Source organism: Nothobranchius furzeri, chromosome 5, assembly GCF_043380555.1.
Source record: "Nothobranchius furzeri strain GRZ-AD chromosome 5, NfurGRZ-RIMD1, whole genome shotgun sequence".
Taxonomy (NCBI): Eukaryota; Metazoa; Chordata; class Actinopteri; order Cyprinodontiformes; family Nothobranchiidae; genus Nothobranchius; species Nothobranchius furzeri.
In genome coordinates, this window is record NC_091745.1 from 73,525,204 (window position 1) to 73,545,580 (window position 20,377).

A 20,377-nucleotide genomic window follows, 5' to 3' on the forward strand; every position below is an offset into this window, starting at 1 on the left:
GTGTGTGTGTGTGTGTGTGTGTGTGTGTGTGTGTGTGTGTGTGTGTGTGTGTGTGTGTGTGTGTGTGTGTGTGTGTGTGTGTGCGTTATTAGGTGTCTGCAGTTCTAATAAAGGAAAGAGCTGTGTCCTTCTCTGCCTCATCAGATCCCTTCGCTCTGCTTTGTCTGCCTGTCTCATTTCGGGCTCTCAGTGGCGTTCTGGGGCTCGTAGCCTCTGGATCATCTGGTTTGAGACGGATCTTCCTAATATTTCATTATTCTGCTCTTTTCCAGCTGACGTGTTAGAGAATCAACCGGCTGGAGACTGAGAAATGAGATGATCCCATGTTTATTTGACCTGTTTTGAATTCATATTAGACAGAGCGTATGGTGCTGCCAACGCCGTTGGACATGCTGGAGTGGCCAGAGAAGTTAATTTTGGATTAGTGACAGTGTGTCAATGGCTGCAGATGCATCGCAAAGGAAGGCTCTGAGATACCAGCAGACCCTGGTAGGTGTTTCCCGCTCTACCTTTACCTGCCTGATTGAATCTTGGTGTATTGTTCTCTCTCTCCTCTCACACTACACCTGCTCCTTCCTCATCTCTTTACCTTTTATCACGTCACCTTCAGCCAGTTCGTCCCTTCTCTGGATCTTTGACTCTATCATTCTTTGCTTTATTTATTTATTTGACTTTTTGTCTGTCTTGTGCCTCTGTTGCATCACACCATTTTGATCAATACTCCCAATCTCGTCTCTTTTCATGTCGCCTTATTGAGCGAGATCTCTGCAACTGAATGTCAAGTTCAGGCCTCAAAACACATTAACAGCTTTAAACCGCCCACATCACAAATCAGAGCGAAGGTGATAAATGGAGAATCATCCCTGCAATAAACAGGAGTTGCTTTATTTTGATTTCAATCGCCGAGTTCTCACTTGATCTTTTACCTTTGGCTGTTTGTGTTGGACGGTTCCTTCTCTGCCAGCTGTTTGCCCACTGTAGCTGCAGCCTTTAGCGTGTTGGTGGTAATGAATACCAGTTTACAGAAAAGCTGAGCAGACATGCTGAGTCATGTTTAAATTCTCTTCTCTCCTACACTGCAAAAACTAATTTATATAAGAACGTAAAAAAAAGCCTTGTTTTTACACAAAACAGTTATTCTCTAGAAAATAGCATCAATTAAAATACGTACATTTTCTTGCTTTAGTTAAAAAAACTGCCAGTTGGGTAAGCAAAATTTGCTTGGCTAGAAACGTGACCGTGTGTACTTTTTTCCCCTGGCAGTAGGGGGCAGTAAATACCTAAATTATTGCAAGCGAGCATTTTTGTGTGTGTGTGTGTGTGTGTGAGGAAAACGCCATTAGTCAAAAACCCCCAAGAGCACGATTCCCCCCCCCCCCCCCCCCCCCCCCCGTGTCAGAATTGATGTCTGAATGCTGAAGACAAGTTTTACTCTCACAGGTGGAGCAGTATAGCTTCAGCTATATTGCCTCGCCTGAGACCCAAACTTTATTAGAAATATTTTTGGTTGTTTTAATTCCCAACGAACACGGAGACAGTAATGACAGAGAAAGGGGGGAGAAGAACGAAAGAGGTGGAGGAAGAAAGAAAAGTTCACAAAAACAAACAAGAAAGGATGTAGAAGAATCTGCTTCTAGACCTGCAGAAGAAGAAAAAGGAGGACACACAAAAACACAACAGAACCTAAATATAATTGCGCCAACCGCATGAGGATGTATAATAGTTACAATTTTTGCTGAAAAGCACACGGTAATGATTCATAGTGCATTTAGTGCCAACCACAGCCTTAGATTAAGTGTCAATAATGTCCATAGGGCAGCAGTAACTCAACAGGTTGAGCGGGTTGTCCAGTAATCGGAAGGTTGCAGGTTCGATCCCGGCTCCGGACAGAGAATTTTGCTGTTGTGTCCTTGGGCAAGACACTTAACCCACCTTGCCTGCTGGTGGTGGCGCCTGTGCTCGGCAGCCTCACCTCTGTCAGCGCGCCCCAGGGCAGCTGTGGCTACATCGTAGCTCATCCCCACCAGTGTGTGAATGTGTGTGTGAATGGATGAATGATACTCTGTAGTGTAAAGCGCTTTGGAGTCCTTATTCTGAGAGGCGCTATACAAGTGTGGGTCATTTATCATTATCATAGTTGTGAGAACTCCATGTGAGCACCTGTGCGCCTACGGGACAGCAGTAGCTCAGGAGGTAGAGTGGGTTGTCCAGTAATCTGACGGTTGCAGGTTCAATCCTGGCTCTGACCAGAGAATTCTGCTGTCCTTGGGCAAGACACATAACCCGCCTTGCCTGCTGGTGGCGGTTGGTGGGACCGTTGGTGCCTGCGTTCGGCAGGCCTCACCTCTGTCAGTGCGCCTCAGGGCAGCTGTGGCTACATTGCTGCTCATCATCACCTGTGTGTATGAATGGGTGAATGACTGATTGTCTTGTGAAGCACCTTGGGTGGTTCCAGGACTAATTAGGCGCTATACAAATAAAAACCATTTACCACCCATCCATCCATCCACCAATCAACTCATCTATTCACCCAACCATCCATCCATCCTTCCATCCATCAATTCATCCATCCACTCATCCATCCATCCATCCATCCTGGATGACTGATTGTGTTGTAAAGTGCCTTGGGGGGTTGTAGAACCCTAAGATGGCGCTATACAAATACAGGTCATTTACCATTTACACACACTCGTGCATGTAAGGTTTCTCTATAGGAGTGTTCAATAGGGAGCATGAGGGGCCACAGGCCTGCCCCCAAACACCCGCAGATAATAGAGGAGTTGTTCATCAGATCGTTCAACCTCCATCAAAATGACAAGCACGTCATCACTGGCAATGAGTGAAAAGGTAAATGTGTAAAACAACGTTTATGAATGGCGAAACTTTTGTAACCACTTGTTTGTTTTGTCCTCATGAGCTCATGTAGAAGGAAATCTCACGTCTAATACGGCGTCCTCCAGAAACTTAGATCCACGCTCATGTATTTCATGATTTTTATGGTTATATGTTACGAAACCGCCAATATTTTTTACATCATTTAACTCATCTTGAGCAACATTTTGATGGTTATTTTCAGATATTAATAGTAATTAATAGTAATAACTGCACATTTTCACCTTAAAACTAGCCTAAGAATCTATGAATTTTGATTTATTAGCTGGTTTTAAGAATTCTAGCCAAGTTTTGCTTACCCCACTGGCAATTTGTTTTTACTAAAACAAGAAAATTTTGATCATATTTAAGAATATTTACCTTATTTTAAGTAAAACTATTTTTATAGAGAATAATTTTTTCTTCTTTGACTAAAAATAAGATAAAACCTGTAAAAAGGTGACTTTTTAAAACCTTTTTTAGTACATCGTTACTCATCTGCTGCCATTTAATCATTTCTTTTACTCTTAATAGCAAAACTAATTTCTGCTTTAGGAACAATCAGTATACAAACCACAAAGTTCTCCCCTCTGCAGAGATGATTGGGATTTTTAAGACAAGTTAATGAGCAATCAGAGCTGGAGCTGCTAGGCAGGGGATTTATGAACGAGTAATTGAGGAGCTGCACCATCAGCGTGCCGGCAATTCCTCCTCTTCCAATTCTTCCTGGACGATTGACCAAAGCAAATCCATAATCCCGACCCTCCATGAGTCATGAAAGGCCCCACTTGTCAGATAGAAATACAAAATCTCAATTAATCACACTGTTTACAAGCTTAATGTCTCCGGTGTGAAAGCTGCTGAGGTGTCTGGAGGGAAATTAGAGCCTCGCAGGATTCGAGTAGTTTGTGTAGAGCCGTTAATAAATCATTCTAATATCAGTGTCTTATTGATCAGGAGGGGAGTGTATTTTCAGACCAGTACCCGTGTCTGTTTTTACATGAAACAGCTACATTTGACATAATTAAAGATTGAATTAGTCATAAAAAGAAAATGTAGCAGTCAAAGTTTGTGTTTCAGGGTTGTGTGTTGAGCCACTGCAGGCAAATAAAAACTAACTCAAATAAATATTTGATGTTTAAAGGTTTAATTATTTGTTTTTAATCATGATAGTAAAAGTCAAACTGGTGTACTGTTGAGTCTCAGCAAATCCGTGGAAAAAATATTAATGTTGATGTGTAAAAATGCAACATGTTTTCACAGAAACCCTAAAAAAAGTTAGCTTTTTTATTCATTCATTCATTCATTCATTCTGGGCGACGGTGGCACAGGAGTTAAGTGCTCGCCCCGTAATCGGAAGGTTGCAGGTTCGAGCCCCGCTCAGTCTGTCACTGTTGTTGTGTCCTTGGGCAAGACATTTAACCCACGTTGCCTGCTGGTGGTGGTCGGAGGGACCGGTGGCTCCAGTGCTCGGCAGCCTCGCCTCTGTCAGTGCGCCCCAGGGCAGCTGTGGCTACATCGTAGCTCATCCCCACCAGTGTGTGAATGTGTGAATGTGTGTGTGGATGTGTGAATGACTGGTTGTGTTGTAAAGTGCCTTGGGGGGTTCCAGGACTCTAGAAGGCGCTATATCAAATACAGGCCATTTACCATTTACCGCTCTTAAGGACTTATAAAAACAAATGGCCTCCTCAGCAAAGAGCTTCGTTTGACGGGTTTTATTCTATTCTTTTTTGGGGTAATAGAGCAACATTTCTGAACACTTAGCCTTTGTTAAATTAAAAGTTTTATCTTAAATAAATTATGAAAAAAATAAATCTCCTTGAATTATACTAAGATGCATAAATTGAACTGATTATTTTTTTATAGTGCAACAATCCCTCTTTGGTTCTCAGGAGGTTAAAATAACGTTACCGTTCCTATTTTTGTAGTTTTTCACTAATACTCGAGTAAATAAGCTTGTTTTTTTTACATATTTTTTCTGACATCTGACCGTCGCCTTCGTCAGAGCTGACAGGATACCCAGATAGAGCCACAGCTTGTGGTCCTCGTTCTTCCTCCCTCTCTCATCCACTGTCCACACTCCCACACCGCAAAAGCTTCATGTGGTTGATGGAAGCTCAGAGAAGAACAGTTCCCAGTTGTAAAACATAAAAAAACTGGCTATATTTACAGATTTATTAAACGAGCAACGTTTTCCCGTAGAAAATCGTTTCATTGTGCTTTAATACGTAATACGTTTAAAGCAGGAAGAGTCAAAAACTTCTATTTGAATTTAGTAAATCTTAGATGGCAGCAGCTGAAATGACATTAATATAAAGATTAATAATAATAATAATGAAAAAGCGGGTTTGAATCTGCTAATCTGTATGAGAAAGTAAGAAAGTATGTTCATTATCTTTCTTTATTCAGATTGATTTCAATCCTCTTCCACCCATGAATCATCACAATTCACGCTGAGTTTGTACGTTGATGTTAACTCCCTCTAAGAGACACTGCTGTTGTTGACCTCTGACCTTAACAAAGAGGAAGCTCCCTCTGTGGACTCTTGTGATGCTGACAGACACACTCCAGCCATGTGGAGAGAACAGAGTGCTGCCCGAGTGTGTGTGTGTGTGTTAGCTCTCCTGATACACACACGCTGTGTTTGATACAGCTGGTTGTGTGTGTAACTTTCTGTGGGATTTGTGTGAGAAGTAAAGCAATGAAACGGATCTCAAAAGTCTCCCATGTTACAAGCTACTGAAGGGGATGACGTTCACCTGCCAAATGCCTCACACACCCTGGAACGATGGGGATGTGGACGATTAAGCCACTCATTCTCATAAGGTATTGCTGTCACCGGATGGTTATAGTGCTAGAATCAAATCGTTACATCAATAGCTTCGATATAAAACACCACATTAAGAAATGGTGTCAATAACCTGCCATTGTTTTGTGCAAAGGTTAAAACGCGCCATCTGTCTACAAAAGCCTCCTGGGAGGGATGAGGGGAGGAAAAAAGACAAACAGCGTGAGTGGGAGTGAAACAGAAGTGTGTCGGTGGACATTGGGTCACACTCCTGCTAAAATTATCAACGAGTAAGGTTTCAGCTGGGGGGGGGGGGGTTTAGATGGATGGGGACCAGGGGTGGTGAGAGAGAAAGTTTAAAGGGGGAACAAAAGGGGAGGAAAGGGAAAAGGTGACTAGGAGAGTTCAGACGCAGGTGAAAGGAAGAAGGAGAAAGCATCCGTGGCATTTAAAAAATCAGGTTTCAAATGTGCGGTACCTTTACGGAGACGAGTACGTGGAAAAACAAACCAAATACTCATCCAGTAAACGGAGACTGGGAGTGATTTAAGCTGTCTTAGGAGAACGGTACTTTTTATTACAAGTTCATGAAAGTTTATTTCTGTAGAAAAATATCGGTAACACTTTACAATAGGGGTCCCTTTATTAGCGTTACATAGTGCATTATTAAGCATTAATAAGCCATTAAATAAAGTGTTAACAACTGCTTTTATGCATTATTTAACATTATTAAACATATTATTTAATGCATTATTAAGCAGTTAACTAAGGTCTGTTACTGAACCTGAGGGTCCCAAATTAATTCAGTCATGATTAATTATGGTTAAGTAATGCTTAGGCATCTATAAAGCATTTGTAAAGTGTTTACAAAAGGATAAAGGTTTACACTTTACAATAAGGGTCAAAAATTAATTTATTAATGATTAATTATGGTTAAGTAATGTTTAGGAGTCTATTGCACTTTGAGAAAGTGTTTCGAAAGGGGATCAATGTTTTTGCCTTACCTAAGGGCATGCAAGGGCTTGCTAATGACACAGTACAGCATTATTAAGACATTAATTAATTGTTTATTAATGCCCATCTAAATAACATCCAAAGAACAGGGTAGGATAAGTGGATGCATTAGTTGGCTGTTATTTATTGCTTGTTCACTGCAAATACACAGCCATAACAAATGATTAGTTTAAAACTTTTTAAGGGTTAATTAATACATTAACTAACATGATAATTAACACATGTGATGCAAAGTAATTAAATAATGCAAATGTTATTTAAAGCTTAGTACTGCATTAACTAAGTTTCAGTAATAGACATTAGTTATCTGCTTAATAATGCATTAAATAATATGTTTAGTAATGCTATGTAATGCATAAAAGCAGTTGTTGACACATTATTTAATGGTTTATTAATGCTTAATAATGCACTAAGACACGTTAATAAAGCGACCCTTATTGTAAGGTGTTACCAAAACATTAAAAATAAAAATACTTTATTATAGATGCTGTAAATGTACGACTGCAGGCAAGTAAAACATCACTCAATGCGTACTTTTTTCAAAATTTTGATTGTTTTGGCTTTTTACTTGTTTTTTTTTAAAGGTGTGAGACACTAAAAACCCATTTTTACTGAATATTTCTCATAATGTATTGATCAAACGAGTGTTCAACACCTTAAAGGTAAAACCCAAAGTCAGAGGAATAAAGTCTCCTCTGGGACAAAATAACGATTCAGTCAAACTCGATGTAGATCTGACTGATTAATTTTATTGTTTTTGCCGAAAAAAACTTAAAACTGCTTCCTTATGTGTTGTGTACTGATTTATTCTTTAACAGAATTAGTCCGATGTTCAGCCCTAACTCCCACATTTTAAAGGTTCATATTATTTAGATAAAGTAAAGCAATCCAATCAGCTTATGAAACTTTAACGTGTTTAATTATTTCTAGATTTCCTTTTCTGTCCACAGTAAAACCTCGAAGCACCTGAAAACCGATCGGGATCCAATTAAGTTCATCTGTATGAAATCGTGTGGAACAGCTTTTCTACTAATTTGTAGGTCCTTAGATGTGTATTTTAACTCTTGACTTTAGGTCACATAAAAAAGACCAGGGCTGAGCGATATGGCCTCAAATCAATTTCACGATATATTGAGGATTTCACCTCGATAACGATAAGTGGACGATAACTACAGGTATGCGCGGAAACAAAAGTTGTCCACTAGGGCTGAACGATTTTGGAAAATAATCTAATTGCGATTTTTTTCTTCAATATTGCAATTGCAATTTAATTCATGATTATTTTCTCAAGGGGCTTTTCTCATTTTTCAACTAACGGAAGCAAAAAATAAAAATAAAAAACCTATGTAACTTGTACTGAACATAAACAAGTTTATGTATCTACATATTTATCTACATATCATATCAACAAGTTTATTTGTCTACATGAACACTCACAAGTAAAAACAAAATTTTGTATTTTAAGGTGCAATGCTTTGCAGCCAGGAGCACATCCACTGAAGGACCATAGGTATTAGCATCAATTGTGAAAACTGATTTGCAGGAAGTGTGTCCCATTTATTGAAGTATTTTGATTTTAGAGTTTTTGACGTTTTGTCCATGCAGAGCTTCCGTAGTTCAATTTCTGCTAGCCAGTGGAGTTAAAGTCTCTTACAGTTTTCTAGCTTTACTAAAATATCTGTCTGTACTTATTTGATTAATAACAGTTTTTACTTTTTATTAGACTTCAAATGTAATAATTTGGCACGTTCCTAATTCATAATTTGTAACAATGTAATCGGAGATATTAGCATTAGCATCCTTAGGGGTTTTTCAATGTATATTAGCATTGTGCTAACCACTAACTGCCAGTCAAATTGCAGCCTTGTCGATTAGAAAATCTCCTTTTGTCACATTGCAATTTAATTGCATATGCAATTAATCGTTCAGCCCTATTGTCCACTAGATGGGGCTGTCACGTGTATTACGTTAAGTCACATTTTTACGTGACTCATGGTGGTACCGCTTCTTAAAGGGACATGTGTGATGGATAGGAGTAGTCTCGGGTCACGTGGTGTCTTATCGATTGTTATTTACCTGTTGCGCACCTGCGTGGGAAGGTCTGTCATAATGAGCAGGTGATAGGGGAAGTCAACCTTTGCTGACCGCTCAAATGATTTTTGCATGAATTTTTAGCTCTACTTTGTGGATCTGACCGTTTTTCTGGTTGTGTGATGCTTGTGAAGGCTGATTGTAGGAAATATTTTTGAACAACCAATAAAGTCGCTTTAATCGAAACCTGGACTGGAGTGCACTGAGGGCGCGTCAACACATCCCCTAATTAGCTGCTCGGCGACCCAATGTTACACTCGTTGACAACGTGAATGTATTCCAACCTACACACCTTTGCATCTTTAATTATCAAATTGGGAAAAATTATCTCGATGAGTCAGAAATTTTGATAACGGTACATTTTGGATTTATTGCCCAGTCCTAAGAAGACCCTATAACTCAAGGGATGAGCCAGCATTGTGTCGACACTTTACAGAACCAACTTTAAATCGTTGTCTTAATGTCAGCTCATCTTAAGGACACCATTTGCTTCAAAGTATAATAGATGCACAGTTTGGTAAATAAGTGAGTTAAATATAAATAAGGGGATTTTATTGCTAAAACATTTTTATAAAGGGAAAAATCAATTGCTGTCTGGTCTCTGCTCAACCTTCCGATTATTTTTAAGCATGACTGTTGACTGAGTTACTGCACAACATGCTATCGTTCTCAGATAAAGTGTCTGGACTGAAAAAGAGGAACAAATCAAAGTCCGAATTAAACCTTAAGAAGGTTTTGGAAAGTCTGGCTCATTGCAAGAAAAATACACAAAATCAAGGATGGTTTTGCACAGTACCGTTCATCTACATCAGTGGTCCGCAAATGGCGGCCCGCGGGCCACGTCCGGCCCGTGAGCCCTCTCTTTGTGGCCCCCAAACCCCGCACGCACCCCCCACCCTCACCCCCGACGGCCGACCGGGAGGTGTAAGATAGAGCTGAGGAAAATAATCATTGCATGAGATGCGGGCTTAAACGGTTTTGCATCATAGAAGAGTACCATAATCCATTATAGTGGAATGTAGTTTTGTTATTTTAACGGCGGCACCAGCGCATCATCCAAATCTGTCAGAGCGGTGTTCTCCACATTCACCGGGTAGGAAACTTTGGTCTGCCTTTATGTGGTGCTGCAGGGCTGAGTGCTGGAGTTATAACCGGAGACCGAACCCGAACCGAATCAGCCCGATCGGTTCTGTTGGATTTGGGCCGTGAATTATGTTAATTGAGCGGGTTGTCGCGCGGAGCGTTCTGCTCGCTCCATCAGCGACTGAGGCGAGCGGGAGATTGTCTGCTCACACAAGAGAGAGGATCGGAGGACGCTCCTCCAAACACGCATTATTTTCATCATTTCATTATTGTTTCTCCTGGAAGCGCTCAGTCAGACCAGTCAGAGTGCTGTGATGTCGGGAGGTCCGGTCTTGGGGAGGGAGCGGGGTGAGTGACGGCGGCTGCAGCGTGATCATCTGTCTCTTTTATTTAGGGACACAGAGAAGTTAAAAGGAGAGAGAAAAAGAAGATAGAAATTCTTGTTCCACTTTATTCTTTTGTTTCATGAAGATAAACTGATGTTAAATTCAGCTTAAAGAGAAACTGGGAGGAAGCTTTGGTTCATTTTGAGTTACAGGAGGTCTTGTCTCCTATCTGCTCCTCCAGAGACAGCGTGGACATGAGGGTTACATGGTGAGGGTCCCACAGGACAGGTTAGTGCAGTCACACAGCCGAGCTGGAGGGGGACAGGTGTTGTCCTGCTTTATAGCAGCAGCAGCAGTAGCTCAACAGGTTGAGCGGGTTGTCCAGTAATCGGAAGGTTGCAGGTTTGATCCCGGCTCCGGACAGAGAATTCTGCTGTTGTGTCCTTGGGCAAGACACTTAACCCACGTTGCCTGCTGGTGGTGGTCGGAGGGACTGGTGGCGCTTGTGCTCGGCAGCCTCGCCTCTGTCAGTGCGCCCCAGGGCAGCTGTGGCTACATCGTAGCTCATCACCATCAGTGTGTGAATGAGTGTGTGAATGGATGAATGATACATTGTAAAGCGCTTTGGAGTCCTTACTCTGAGAGGCGCTATACAAGTGCGGGTCATATTGCAAGCTCGTGTGTTATGTGCATTACAGCCAGCGATCCAAACAGCAGCAGCACCCCACTGATGTACATGTAATACGTGTGTTTAGATCCAAATTCTGGCAAAAGTAAACCATCAAAGTTGGAACAACAGGAGGCATCCTGACCAGATGCCCGTCCACCGTTCTCTAAAGCGTTGTATAGTCCAGCTCTAGTGAAGCCTGTCATTTACGTTAGAGCGGTATATTGTCCATCCTGTCTCACATCCTGTCTCATACAGAATGGACATGGGTATTCTTCTCATACCTGCAGCTCGTGTCCCGCCTGCTCCGAATCATTTATAATCTGACCGCAGGACTGGCTGCCTGACTGAGAGACTTCCCCTCTGAATTAAGAGCTGCTGACACTTTATTGTCAACCCGAAGTGCTGGGGTGTGTGTGTGTGTGTGTGTGTGTGTGTGTGTGTGTGTGTGTGTGTGTGTGTGTGTATGTGAGAGAGAGAGAGAGAGAGAGAGAGACATCATACCTGCCAGTCACTGGCCTCCACTGTAAGGAGGCAGAGAAGGTCTGAGTCCTCCACACGGTCAGAGACAGCAGAGGACAGGTGTAAGACACAGATTTCCAGAGGGCGACTCTGTGAGTTGGAGTCAAGCAGCAGGTTGAGGAGAAACTTCCAGAAGCAGCTGAGATCATGAGGGAGCGCATCAACACGTTTGAGACAGTTCTGAATATCGATCAGTTCCTGGTAAGACTCATGGTGAAGTTTTTACTGCAGAATACTTACTTAATACTTAACATAATACTTAATACTCTGAATTCATATTGCATCTGAATACTTGCACAAACAGGAGATCAAACTGTTTCCACAATTAGGTTTCCAAATAATTTAGAACGACACCTAACTTGCGGACTTTTACTTCACCTGTTTTGAATGTTGTTGCCCCCCCCCCCCCCCCCCCCCGCCCACCGCTTTAATTAGAACGTGACAGCTTGAGCAGAGTTCGGATGAGGCATGGGATTGTTATTGTGCTGGTTAATTAGTGGACGCTCTTTTGTAAAGTGTGTGAGTGCGTGCACCTGCGCGTGCACATGCAGGAAAAGGGGGTGGGTAATCTCCCGATCCGTCCGTCAGTGAGTGGGTCAGATTTTATCATTAACCTTGTGCTGCAGGACGGAGTTATATTGTTGTGAGGCACATTTTACAAACGCACAAGCGCTGTTTTTTGTTTTGTTTTTTTCTTTTAACCCAGCAGAACAACCCACACAAACAACACTCCGACATTCATGAATATGCAGCTCTCTCTCTCTTGAGATGCAGGAATGGGCCATTATTTTTTTAATTAACTCTCAATGTCACCGTGCCCTTAAACCTCTCACCGCGGCTCTTTCACTCTGAACGCTGACGCCTTGTTAAACCTAAAAGGTTTAGACTCAGAAATTAGTCAAAAACTTGTAAGATCAGATTTTTTTAAATGTATTTTAACAAACATGAAAGGGAAAGGTTAACGTTTTTTCATTTTCTTGACAATTTCTACAGAAGAAGCTTGAGAAGTTTACATTTAAAGCTAATAATGAGAGGAAGTGACTACATTCTTTCGTTCATAGGAAGAATAAAAAGGAAGAAAATGCTGCTAAATAAAAGGAACTAAAAGGAAAAGTGGATCAAAATGACTGAGTGTGAGTAGAGAAGGAAGAGCAAAAACAGCAGCAATGCCCAAAAACAGGAGAAAATTGAGAGATAGCTGGTTCCTGATGTCTGTTAAAGACCTTGTGTTGTTCTGTGAGTACAGAGGACACACAAGGTTACATGGTGACACAAAGTGTGCACAAAGCTGAGAAATGAAAAAGCAAACTCTGCTGACATGAATGAGTCAGAAGCTTTGACCTTCTCACGCTGCCAGTTAGCTCGTTCTTTCATTTCAGATGCTTCCTACTGAACAACCGTTCATCTTAGATTCACAGCTTCATACAAAACGTCCCGTCCGAATGTTCTTCATAATGCAGTCTTCACAAGAGGAGAAAGTCAACCTTCATGTTGCAAAAGTGCATCAAATCAGTTTAATTTTTTTATGACAGTCTGAGCAGCACAAATCTGGCCCAGGTCACTTTCACGTATGGTATCAAATCCAATACATATCTGATGTTTTCCCAAGTGACTTCTGTCTGAGTGGTCATCCATCCATCCATCCATTTTTATCTGCTGATTCGGAGTCGGGCCACGGGGGCAGCAGCCTAATTCGAGAGGCCCAGACTTCCCTCTCCCCAACCACTTGGGCCAGCTCCTCCGGGGGAATCCCAAGGCGTTCCCTGGCCAGGTGAGAGACATAGTCCCTCCACCGTGTCCTGGGTCTACCTTTAGGTCTCCTCCCGGTTGGACGTGCCCGGAAAACCTCACCATGGAGGTGTCCAGGAGGCATCCTGACCAGATGCCCGAGCCACCTCAACTGGCTCCTCTCGATGTGGAGGAGCAGCGGGTCTACTCCGAGCCCCTCCCGAATGACCGAGCTTCTCACCCTATCTCTAAGGGAGAGCCCAGACACTCTTTGGCGAAAGCGATCTCGTTCTTTCGGTCACTACCCAAAGCTCATGACCATAGGCGAGGGTAGGAACGTAGATCGACCGGTAAATCAAGAGCTTTGCCTTGTGGCTCAGCTCTCTCTTCACCACGACAGACTGGTACAACCCCCGCATCACTGTAGATGCAGCACCAATCCACCTATCGATCTCACGCTCCAGTTTTCCCTCACTCGTGAACAAGACCCCGAGATACTACCCTTTTCCGAATCAAGGCCATGGTGTCAGATTTAGAGGAGCTGATTCTCATCCGAGCTGCTTCACACTGAGTGGTCATGTCACAGTAAATCCCAGCTGCAGCACCTTGTGGGACCCCCAATCTCTGACCGAAGCCTTCTGTGACTTGCAGCAGGTCTTCCCCTCGAGGCGGTTTGATGTACTCAGGCAGAAAATCCTGGAAAGCCTTCTATAGGGAGCCTAAGTCACTTCCGGACCATGGGTACCCGGAAGAACGAAAAAATGAATGCAAGTCATTTGGGCTGAAAACGCTATTTTCTAACTCCACTTGTTTTGTGCCATGGATTTCACATTTGATGTCTGTGAATTTTAAAGATGCATGTTGATACCAAGAACGAGCTTATTTTTGAACGGGGGAACGCTATTTTAGAAAATAAGTCCAGGACTACAAATGCACTTCACGAAAGTGACGTCATCGAACCAGACACGGACAAAACTGAGGGAAAATGGCTGTAAGTTCAGCAAACTTCCCACAGGAGGAAAGAACCACCAAAAAGCTGGTCATGTAAGTAGCAGCTACACTAGGGGAGAGGAGATTATGCGGTGACGTCACATATGTGACGTGCCGATATCTAGTTTGGAGTCATGCTAATTACGAACATTTACAAGCTGATAAATCTCAAAGTAAGTGACTGGCGTGGTCGAAACACCCATCATTAGTTTTCATTTAAATTGCAGTACAGCATGTGTGCGATCCAGGGTGTAAGGCAAAGCAGATTAGAAAGTAGCATTTTTAGCCCCGTTGACTTGCATTCATTTTTTCGTTCTTTCGGGGACCCGTGATGCGGAAACGACTTAGGCGCCCTATACGTGTGGCCAGAGCCCATGGACAGAGCAGTAAAACAGTAAAATAAGCAGTGTTAACACAACACTAGGCAACAGCGTTGGGGTCACACAGGAATCGCTGCGCCGCTGAGCGCTTCTTGGAAAGTCGTGCGATAGTCACAACATCACGCGCAACTTGAGAACAGGAAGCAGAAAGTGACTTTTTTGTTCACACGTGATCAGAGTTCGGGTTTGGGCCGTAAAACCATTCTGCGTCATAATGTCTGTTGTAAAGTACTCCACAGTGTTGTAAACAGCAGTGCCATGGAGCTAGAAAAAGAACTGGTGACTATCTTCAGCGCCGCGGTGCAGACCAGCGCTTCTGTAATGTGGCGTTGCGCTCCCTGTGTAGACAGTCTTTTTAAACGGCGCAGGCATGACGTGGCGTAGCACATCTGTCTTCTGTGGGCCCCCGGCTTTAGACTCCAAATCCTGGTTGTGGTCTCCTGGGGCAATCCTCTGCGCCTCTGGAGGGGGGCAGGGGCTTTTCTGGTCGCAGTCTCCCTGGGGTCCCTGCGCTCTGAGGCAGCTCCTGAATCTCTGAGACTTGGAGCTCCTTCCATCCCCCACGCATCTTTGGGGCGCTGATCTGTGGCCCCTCACACTCTCTATTGGACGCTCCTGTAGAGAAACCTTACATATGCAAGAGCATGTACACACACAGGTGCTCACATGGTGCTCTCATAAGTATGGACTTGGGCACATTCAACACACGTCTTAAGGCTGTGGTTGGCACTTAATGCACTGTGATTTATTATCGTGATTGTTCAGTAAAACAATGTTTTTATATTTCCTCATCAGGTTGACGCAGTGATAGCTAGCTCCTGTTTTAATGCTGTGTGTCCCATTTCTGCAGGTCTAGAAGCAGACTCTTGTTCATCATTGATTGTTTGTTTACCAACTGTAGCAGTAGCAAAACGTTTTGCTCTACAGATCAGTCTAGCTACGCTCCACTGTAGCTTCAGCAGGTCTACCATTACAGTTTTAGGTCCAGCCAATCAGCACTCTGTTGGTAGAGAGATATTTGATGGGCTTAACATCAGAGCAGCAAAAGAGGAAGCCGCAAAGATTGTGTCGGCTCAGCAACAGAGCTCATTTCAGGGCATTTGGCATCAACTGTGGACTTGTGGACTTGGACTTGGGATTTTCTTAGAAACACGAGGAGATAAAGGTACCTAAATCCTTTATTTATAAAAAAGATGTATTTGCTACTTTGGTGGTGCACAGCGGGTTGACCCGTTGACTGATTGCCGTAAAGAGGAATGTCATTCTCGTTGCTCTGATTGGTCCTAATCCTGTCCAATTGTGTGCAGAGACAGTTTGACAACCGTAGATTCGGCCCCATGACTGAGCTTGTTCTATGTCTCGTGGCCAGACAATATATGTAATAATAATAATAATAATACATTTTATTTCAAGCGCCTTTCAAGACTGTCAAGGTCACTTTACAAGTGCAGGTACATACAAGAAGAAAAAAATGGTAAATGTTCTGTATTTGATATAGCGCCTTCTAGAGTCCTGGAACCCTTCAAGGCGCTTTACAACACAATCAGTCATTCACACACACGTTCACACACTGGTGGGGATGAGCTACGATGTAGCCACAGCTGCCCTGGGGCGCACTGACAGAGGCGAGGCTGCCGAGCTCTGGCGCCACCGGTCCCTCCGACCACCACCTTCAGGCAACATGGGTTAAGTGTCTTGCCCAAGGACACAACGACAGCGACAGACTGAGCGGGGCTCAAACCTGCAACCTTCCGATTACGGGCCGAGCACTTAACTCCTGTGCCACCGTCACCCCTCAAAAAACACCAATACAAATAAAGACATAAAATAATCAAGATTAAAAAAAGGAGACAAGACTAGATAAAAATGTAGGAATGGAGGATTTCGGTTGCTAGGCTAGAGAAGGTTAGAAGAAGGAGTATAGTTATGGTGGATAAGCCAAGCAGAATATATGAGTTTTGAGTTGGGACTTAAAGGTTGAGAATGAGTTGATATTGCGTATGTCAGACGGGAGAGTGTTCCAGAGTTTAGGGGCTGAGTAACTGAAGGCTCTGGCTCCAGTGTTACAGAGGTGAATACGGGGAACAGATAAGGAAACCGAGGATGATGAACGAATCGAGCGAGTGGGAGTGACGACATGCATGAGATTAGAAATATATGGAGGAGCGAGATTGTGGATGGCTTTGAAAGTGTACAGAAGATTTTAAAGTCAATTCGGTATTTAACAGGGAGCCAGTGAAGATGGTGCAAAGCAGGAGAAATGTGATCGTAGATGATTATACGGTCGGCTGAATTCTGGACCAGCTGAAGTTTATTGAGTGACTCTAGGGGGAGACCGGAGAGGAGGGCATTACAGAAGCGATGCGGCTGGTGACAAGACTGAGTCAAAATAGCAGCAGAGTGTTGGCTGAGGGAGGGAAGAAGTCGATTAATATTGCAGAGATGGAAGTAAGCAGTTTTTGTAATATTGTTGATGTGAGGTATGAATGATAAGATGTTATCCAAAATGACGCCCAAGCTCTTGGCTTTCATAGTAGGGGAAAGTGTGGTTTTACCGAAGATAAGTGAGAATGAACTGATCTTGGAGAGGGAGGACTTTGTGCCGGTGAGGAGGATCTCTGACTTGTCACTGTTAAGCTGAAAGAAGTTGGAAAAGAACCAGGATTTAACTTCAGAGAGACAACTGAAGTGTGTGTGTGTGTGTGTGTGTGTGTGTGTGTGTGTGTGTGTGTGTGTGTGTGTGTGTGTGTGTGTGTGTGTGTGTGTGTGTGTGTGTGTGTGTGTGTGTGTGTGTGTGTGTGTGTGTGTAAAAGATAGCTTGCCAGGCAATTAGCAAGCACAAACAGTTTTGTACATCAAAGTTCCATATATTGAGCTAAAAATTGATATTTTAGTAGACCAGAGTCTCCAACAGATCACACAAAATCTTTACCAAGGTAAAATAAATGTTTATTGGTGGTAAAGGTAAGATTTATGCGCGTTCCCTCAGAAAATGCTAGATCTTTTCTTTTATGGCGTGCAGATTGTCTTATTTCTTGTTTCAGTCCTGTAAATCACGCTAGAAATGATCATACCGTAAATCCTCTAATACAGGCCCGGGCCTGTATTAGAGGATTTACGGTATTTAAAAATCAATTACATAAAAAATAGCATTTTTAAATGAGAAAAGTATTTCTTACAAGTTTATTAAAAGTTTTCTGAAAGTTTTTTTTAGTGAAAAAAATAGTTAAAATGAGCCTTTTTGGCTTTAGGTGTGAAGTAAAGTTCCTGATAAGGACTGACTTTGTTTTAATAAAGACCCGAGAGACCGATCTGATGTAGTTCTGGATACTAAAAATGTTGTTTTAATCAGAAAAATTAGGCAGCTTCTCTATAAATCTGTGGGAGGTTGAGTTGCAACAGGCAACAGATTCTCGTGAACGTTCATGTGTTCTATAAGTTGTCTTCTGATTGAAGGGCTGGTTATAGCTAATATTTACAAATGAAGGTATTAGGCTTTCATTTTAGAGATTTATGTACAAAATAGTTAGTTTCTAATCTGCTCAGCTTGTTTGTGACCTCGACAAAGTGTGCAAACTTTGTTTAATATGCCAATTACACTAATTTATAACAACAAAAGCAGACTCCACCACCTTTACATGGTCAATAAATCACTACTTGCTTTTATTTCTTGTTAAGGTTATTTATGATAAAAAGCTAAGTTTAAAATGCATTTGAATAATTTGATTTTGATCGTTTTAGTTTTGATTGTATTCGCTATCTGTATGGACATTTGATGGATTTTTAAACGGGGCATATTATGCAAAACTCACCTTTTACTTCCTTTTGTGCTGCCATGTGGTTCTCTGCTGCTTCTATAAACACACCAAACTTGAAAATAATTCAGCTATTCTGTTTTCTGCTAGTCTTTCGTCTTGGGAGTGATGTGCCTAAAACAAGCCGTTTAAAAATAGTCCACGTTTGTGACATCACAAGTTTGCATAGAACCTCTTTTCACATGAAGAACAGCAGCTGCTGGGGATTCAGCCGCTCTACTACAAACCCCTCCCTGTTAATCAAGCTCCTCACCTCACAGCAGCCAATCAGTGTCTGAGTGGGCGTGGCCAACACATAGCCCTGAAACGCCTCATTGTGGAAGGTACTAAAACTGTCAAGAATAAAACTGCTGAAAGTGCTTAATGTGAAAGGGATTTAGTGCAGAGAACTACACAAACATGTTTTACAAACCACAGAACTATTATAACTTGAAAAGAAAAGTCGTGTTTTACCGCTTTTCCGATCAAGCTAGACCTGATCATCGTGCTGTTTTCCTTCTGTTTGACAAACACCTTTAACTTGTATCATCGTGTTTATCTGAAGAGTTTCTTGCAGAATCTTCCTGATATCTGACATCAGTTGTTCCGACTTTGGGAGCAGGTGCCTTACTTTGTATATCTGTGTATATTCTTTAGTGCGCCATCTCTGCAGAAAATGAGGCTAAAGAAACTTTGTATACCAAAACATTAAACAGAAGATGAAAACTTCAGGAGGAGAAGCCTCCGACTGTAACATATCACTGTAAATAAAAATAAATGTCAAATAATCAGATTATTATCTTCAGTACCTGCCATGAGCATATTTTCCCTTGTTGATGGAGGTGGGGGGGGGGTTACGTGAGGTGAAACCAGCAGCACCTTTCTGTTAGCAGTTCCCAGGTTCCTGTTGTCCCTGGTTCTGGCGGCGTCTGGTGCCAGCGCCTGTTTGATGATGGTGACGGATTAGTGTTAATGTGTATCAATGTTGGCTGGTGGAAGTGGTCGTCTGCAGCGTTTGAGTGGAGACAGAACGGAGTCAGAGCTGCTGCCACATCATGCTAAACACAGCTGACGAAGAACAGGTAAAGAGACAAAGGCTCCAATTTCTTCTTGTTTTTCACCTCGAGAGGAACTAAATCAACTCTTCTTTTACTTTTTTCCTGTCAGCCTCTCGCTGCTAACGTTTATTTAGCATGATGGATTATTTTGTCTATTTTTAACTTTACCAACGTGAATAAATTCACAGTATTTTTAGATGGAATTTTAAAAAGCACTCACGAATAGTTAACTTTTGATGCAGTAACTTTGAGGCAGCAAGATTTTAACGTTTAATTTATTTTCTGTTTTATACCAACGAACCTAAACCTGTAAACTGACCAGGGACAAAAGCAGGGATGCGCAAACTTATTCAGATGGGGGTCAAAATCATCACGATGGACCACAAAATGTAATATGTTGAATTTGAAAAATGCTAAATTAATTTTAAGGTGGTTCATTTATTTGTGTTGCACAAACGGGTCTAAAATAGACATTTTAGTAAAAGTCTGAGCAAAAATGTTTGAAAAGTGTTGATCCATTTCAGCAACCTGCTGGAGAGAAGAATATATATCGTTATTACTGCTGTTATTATTGTTATTACTACATTATATGTAATCAGGAGCCACACAGATTCACTGTGTGGGCCACTAATGCCCCTAGACCACATTTTGGCTTCGCTTTGCTCCAAATCTTGATTCTAACTGAACTCAAAAGGCTTTTTTTAACAATTGATCCAATGCTACTGGAAAGCCTGATAGTTTCCCCTTATTTATTTGTAGGTTGAGTAAAGTTGTGGGTTCTGCGAACTCATTTCAGCCGCTTGTATCCGCGATCTCGTTCTTTCCGTGACTACCTGAAGCTCGTGACCATAGGTGAGGGTGGGAACGGTAAATCGAGAGCTTCGCCTTCTGACTCAGCTCTCTCTTCACCACAACAGATCGGTACAACGCCCGCATCACTGCAGACGCAGCGCCAATCCGCCTGTCGGTCTCACGCTTCCCCTTTCCCTCACTCGTGACCAAGACCCCGAGATACTTAAACTCCTCCACTTGGGGCAGGACCTCTACATTTTTCCAGTTCAA

General features: G+C 42.3%; 1 protein-coding gene across 2 annotated transcripts in view; it reads left to right on the forward strand.

The window, feature by feature from the left end:
- The window catches only part of clcn1b (chloride channel, voltage-sensitive 1b), a 46,333-nt gene continuing 25,956 nt past the window's right edge, over window positions 1-20,377 (forward strand). Inside the window, exons 1-2 of one of the 2 annotated variants that reach the window (XM_054741035.2) lie at window positions 1-225; window positions 357-489. In XM_054741035.2, the coding sequence (XP_054597010.2) occupies window positions 439-489 (51 nt within the window). In that variant the 5' untranslated portion in view covers window positions 1-225; window positions 357-438. Of the gene's footprint in view, window positions 490-20,377 lie in introns of both variants that reach the window. The other variant, XM_070551085.1, reaches the window with a different exon arrangement.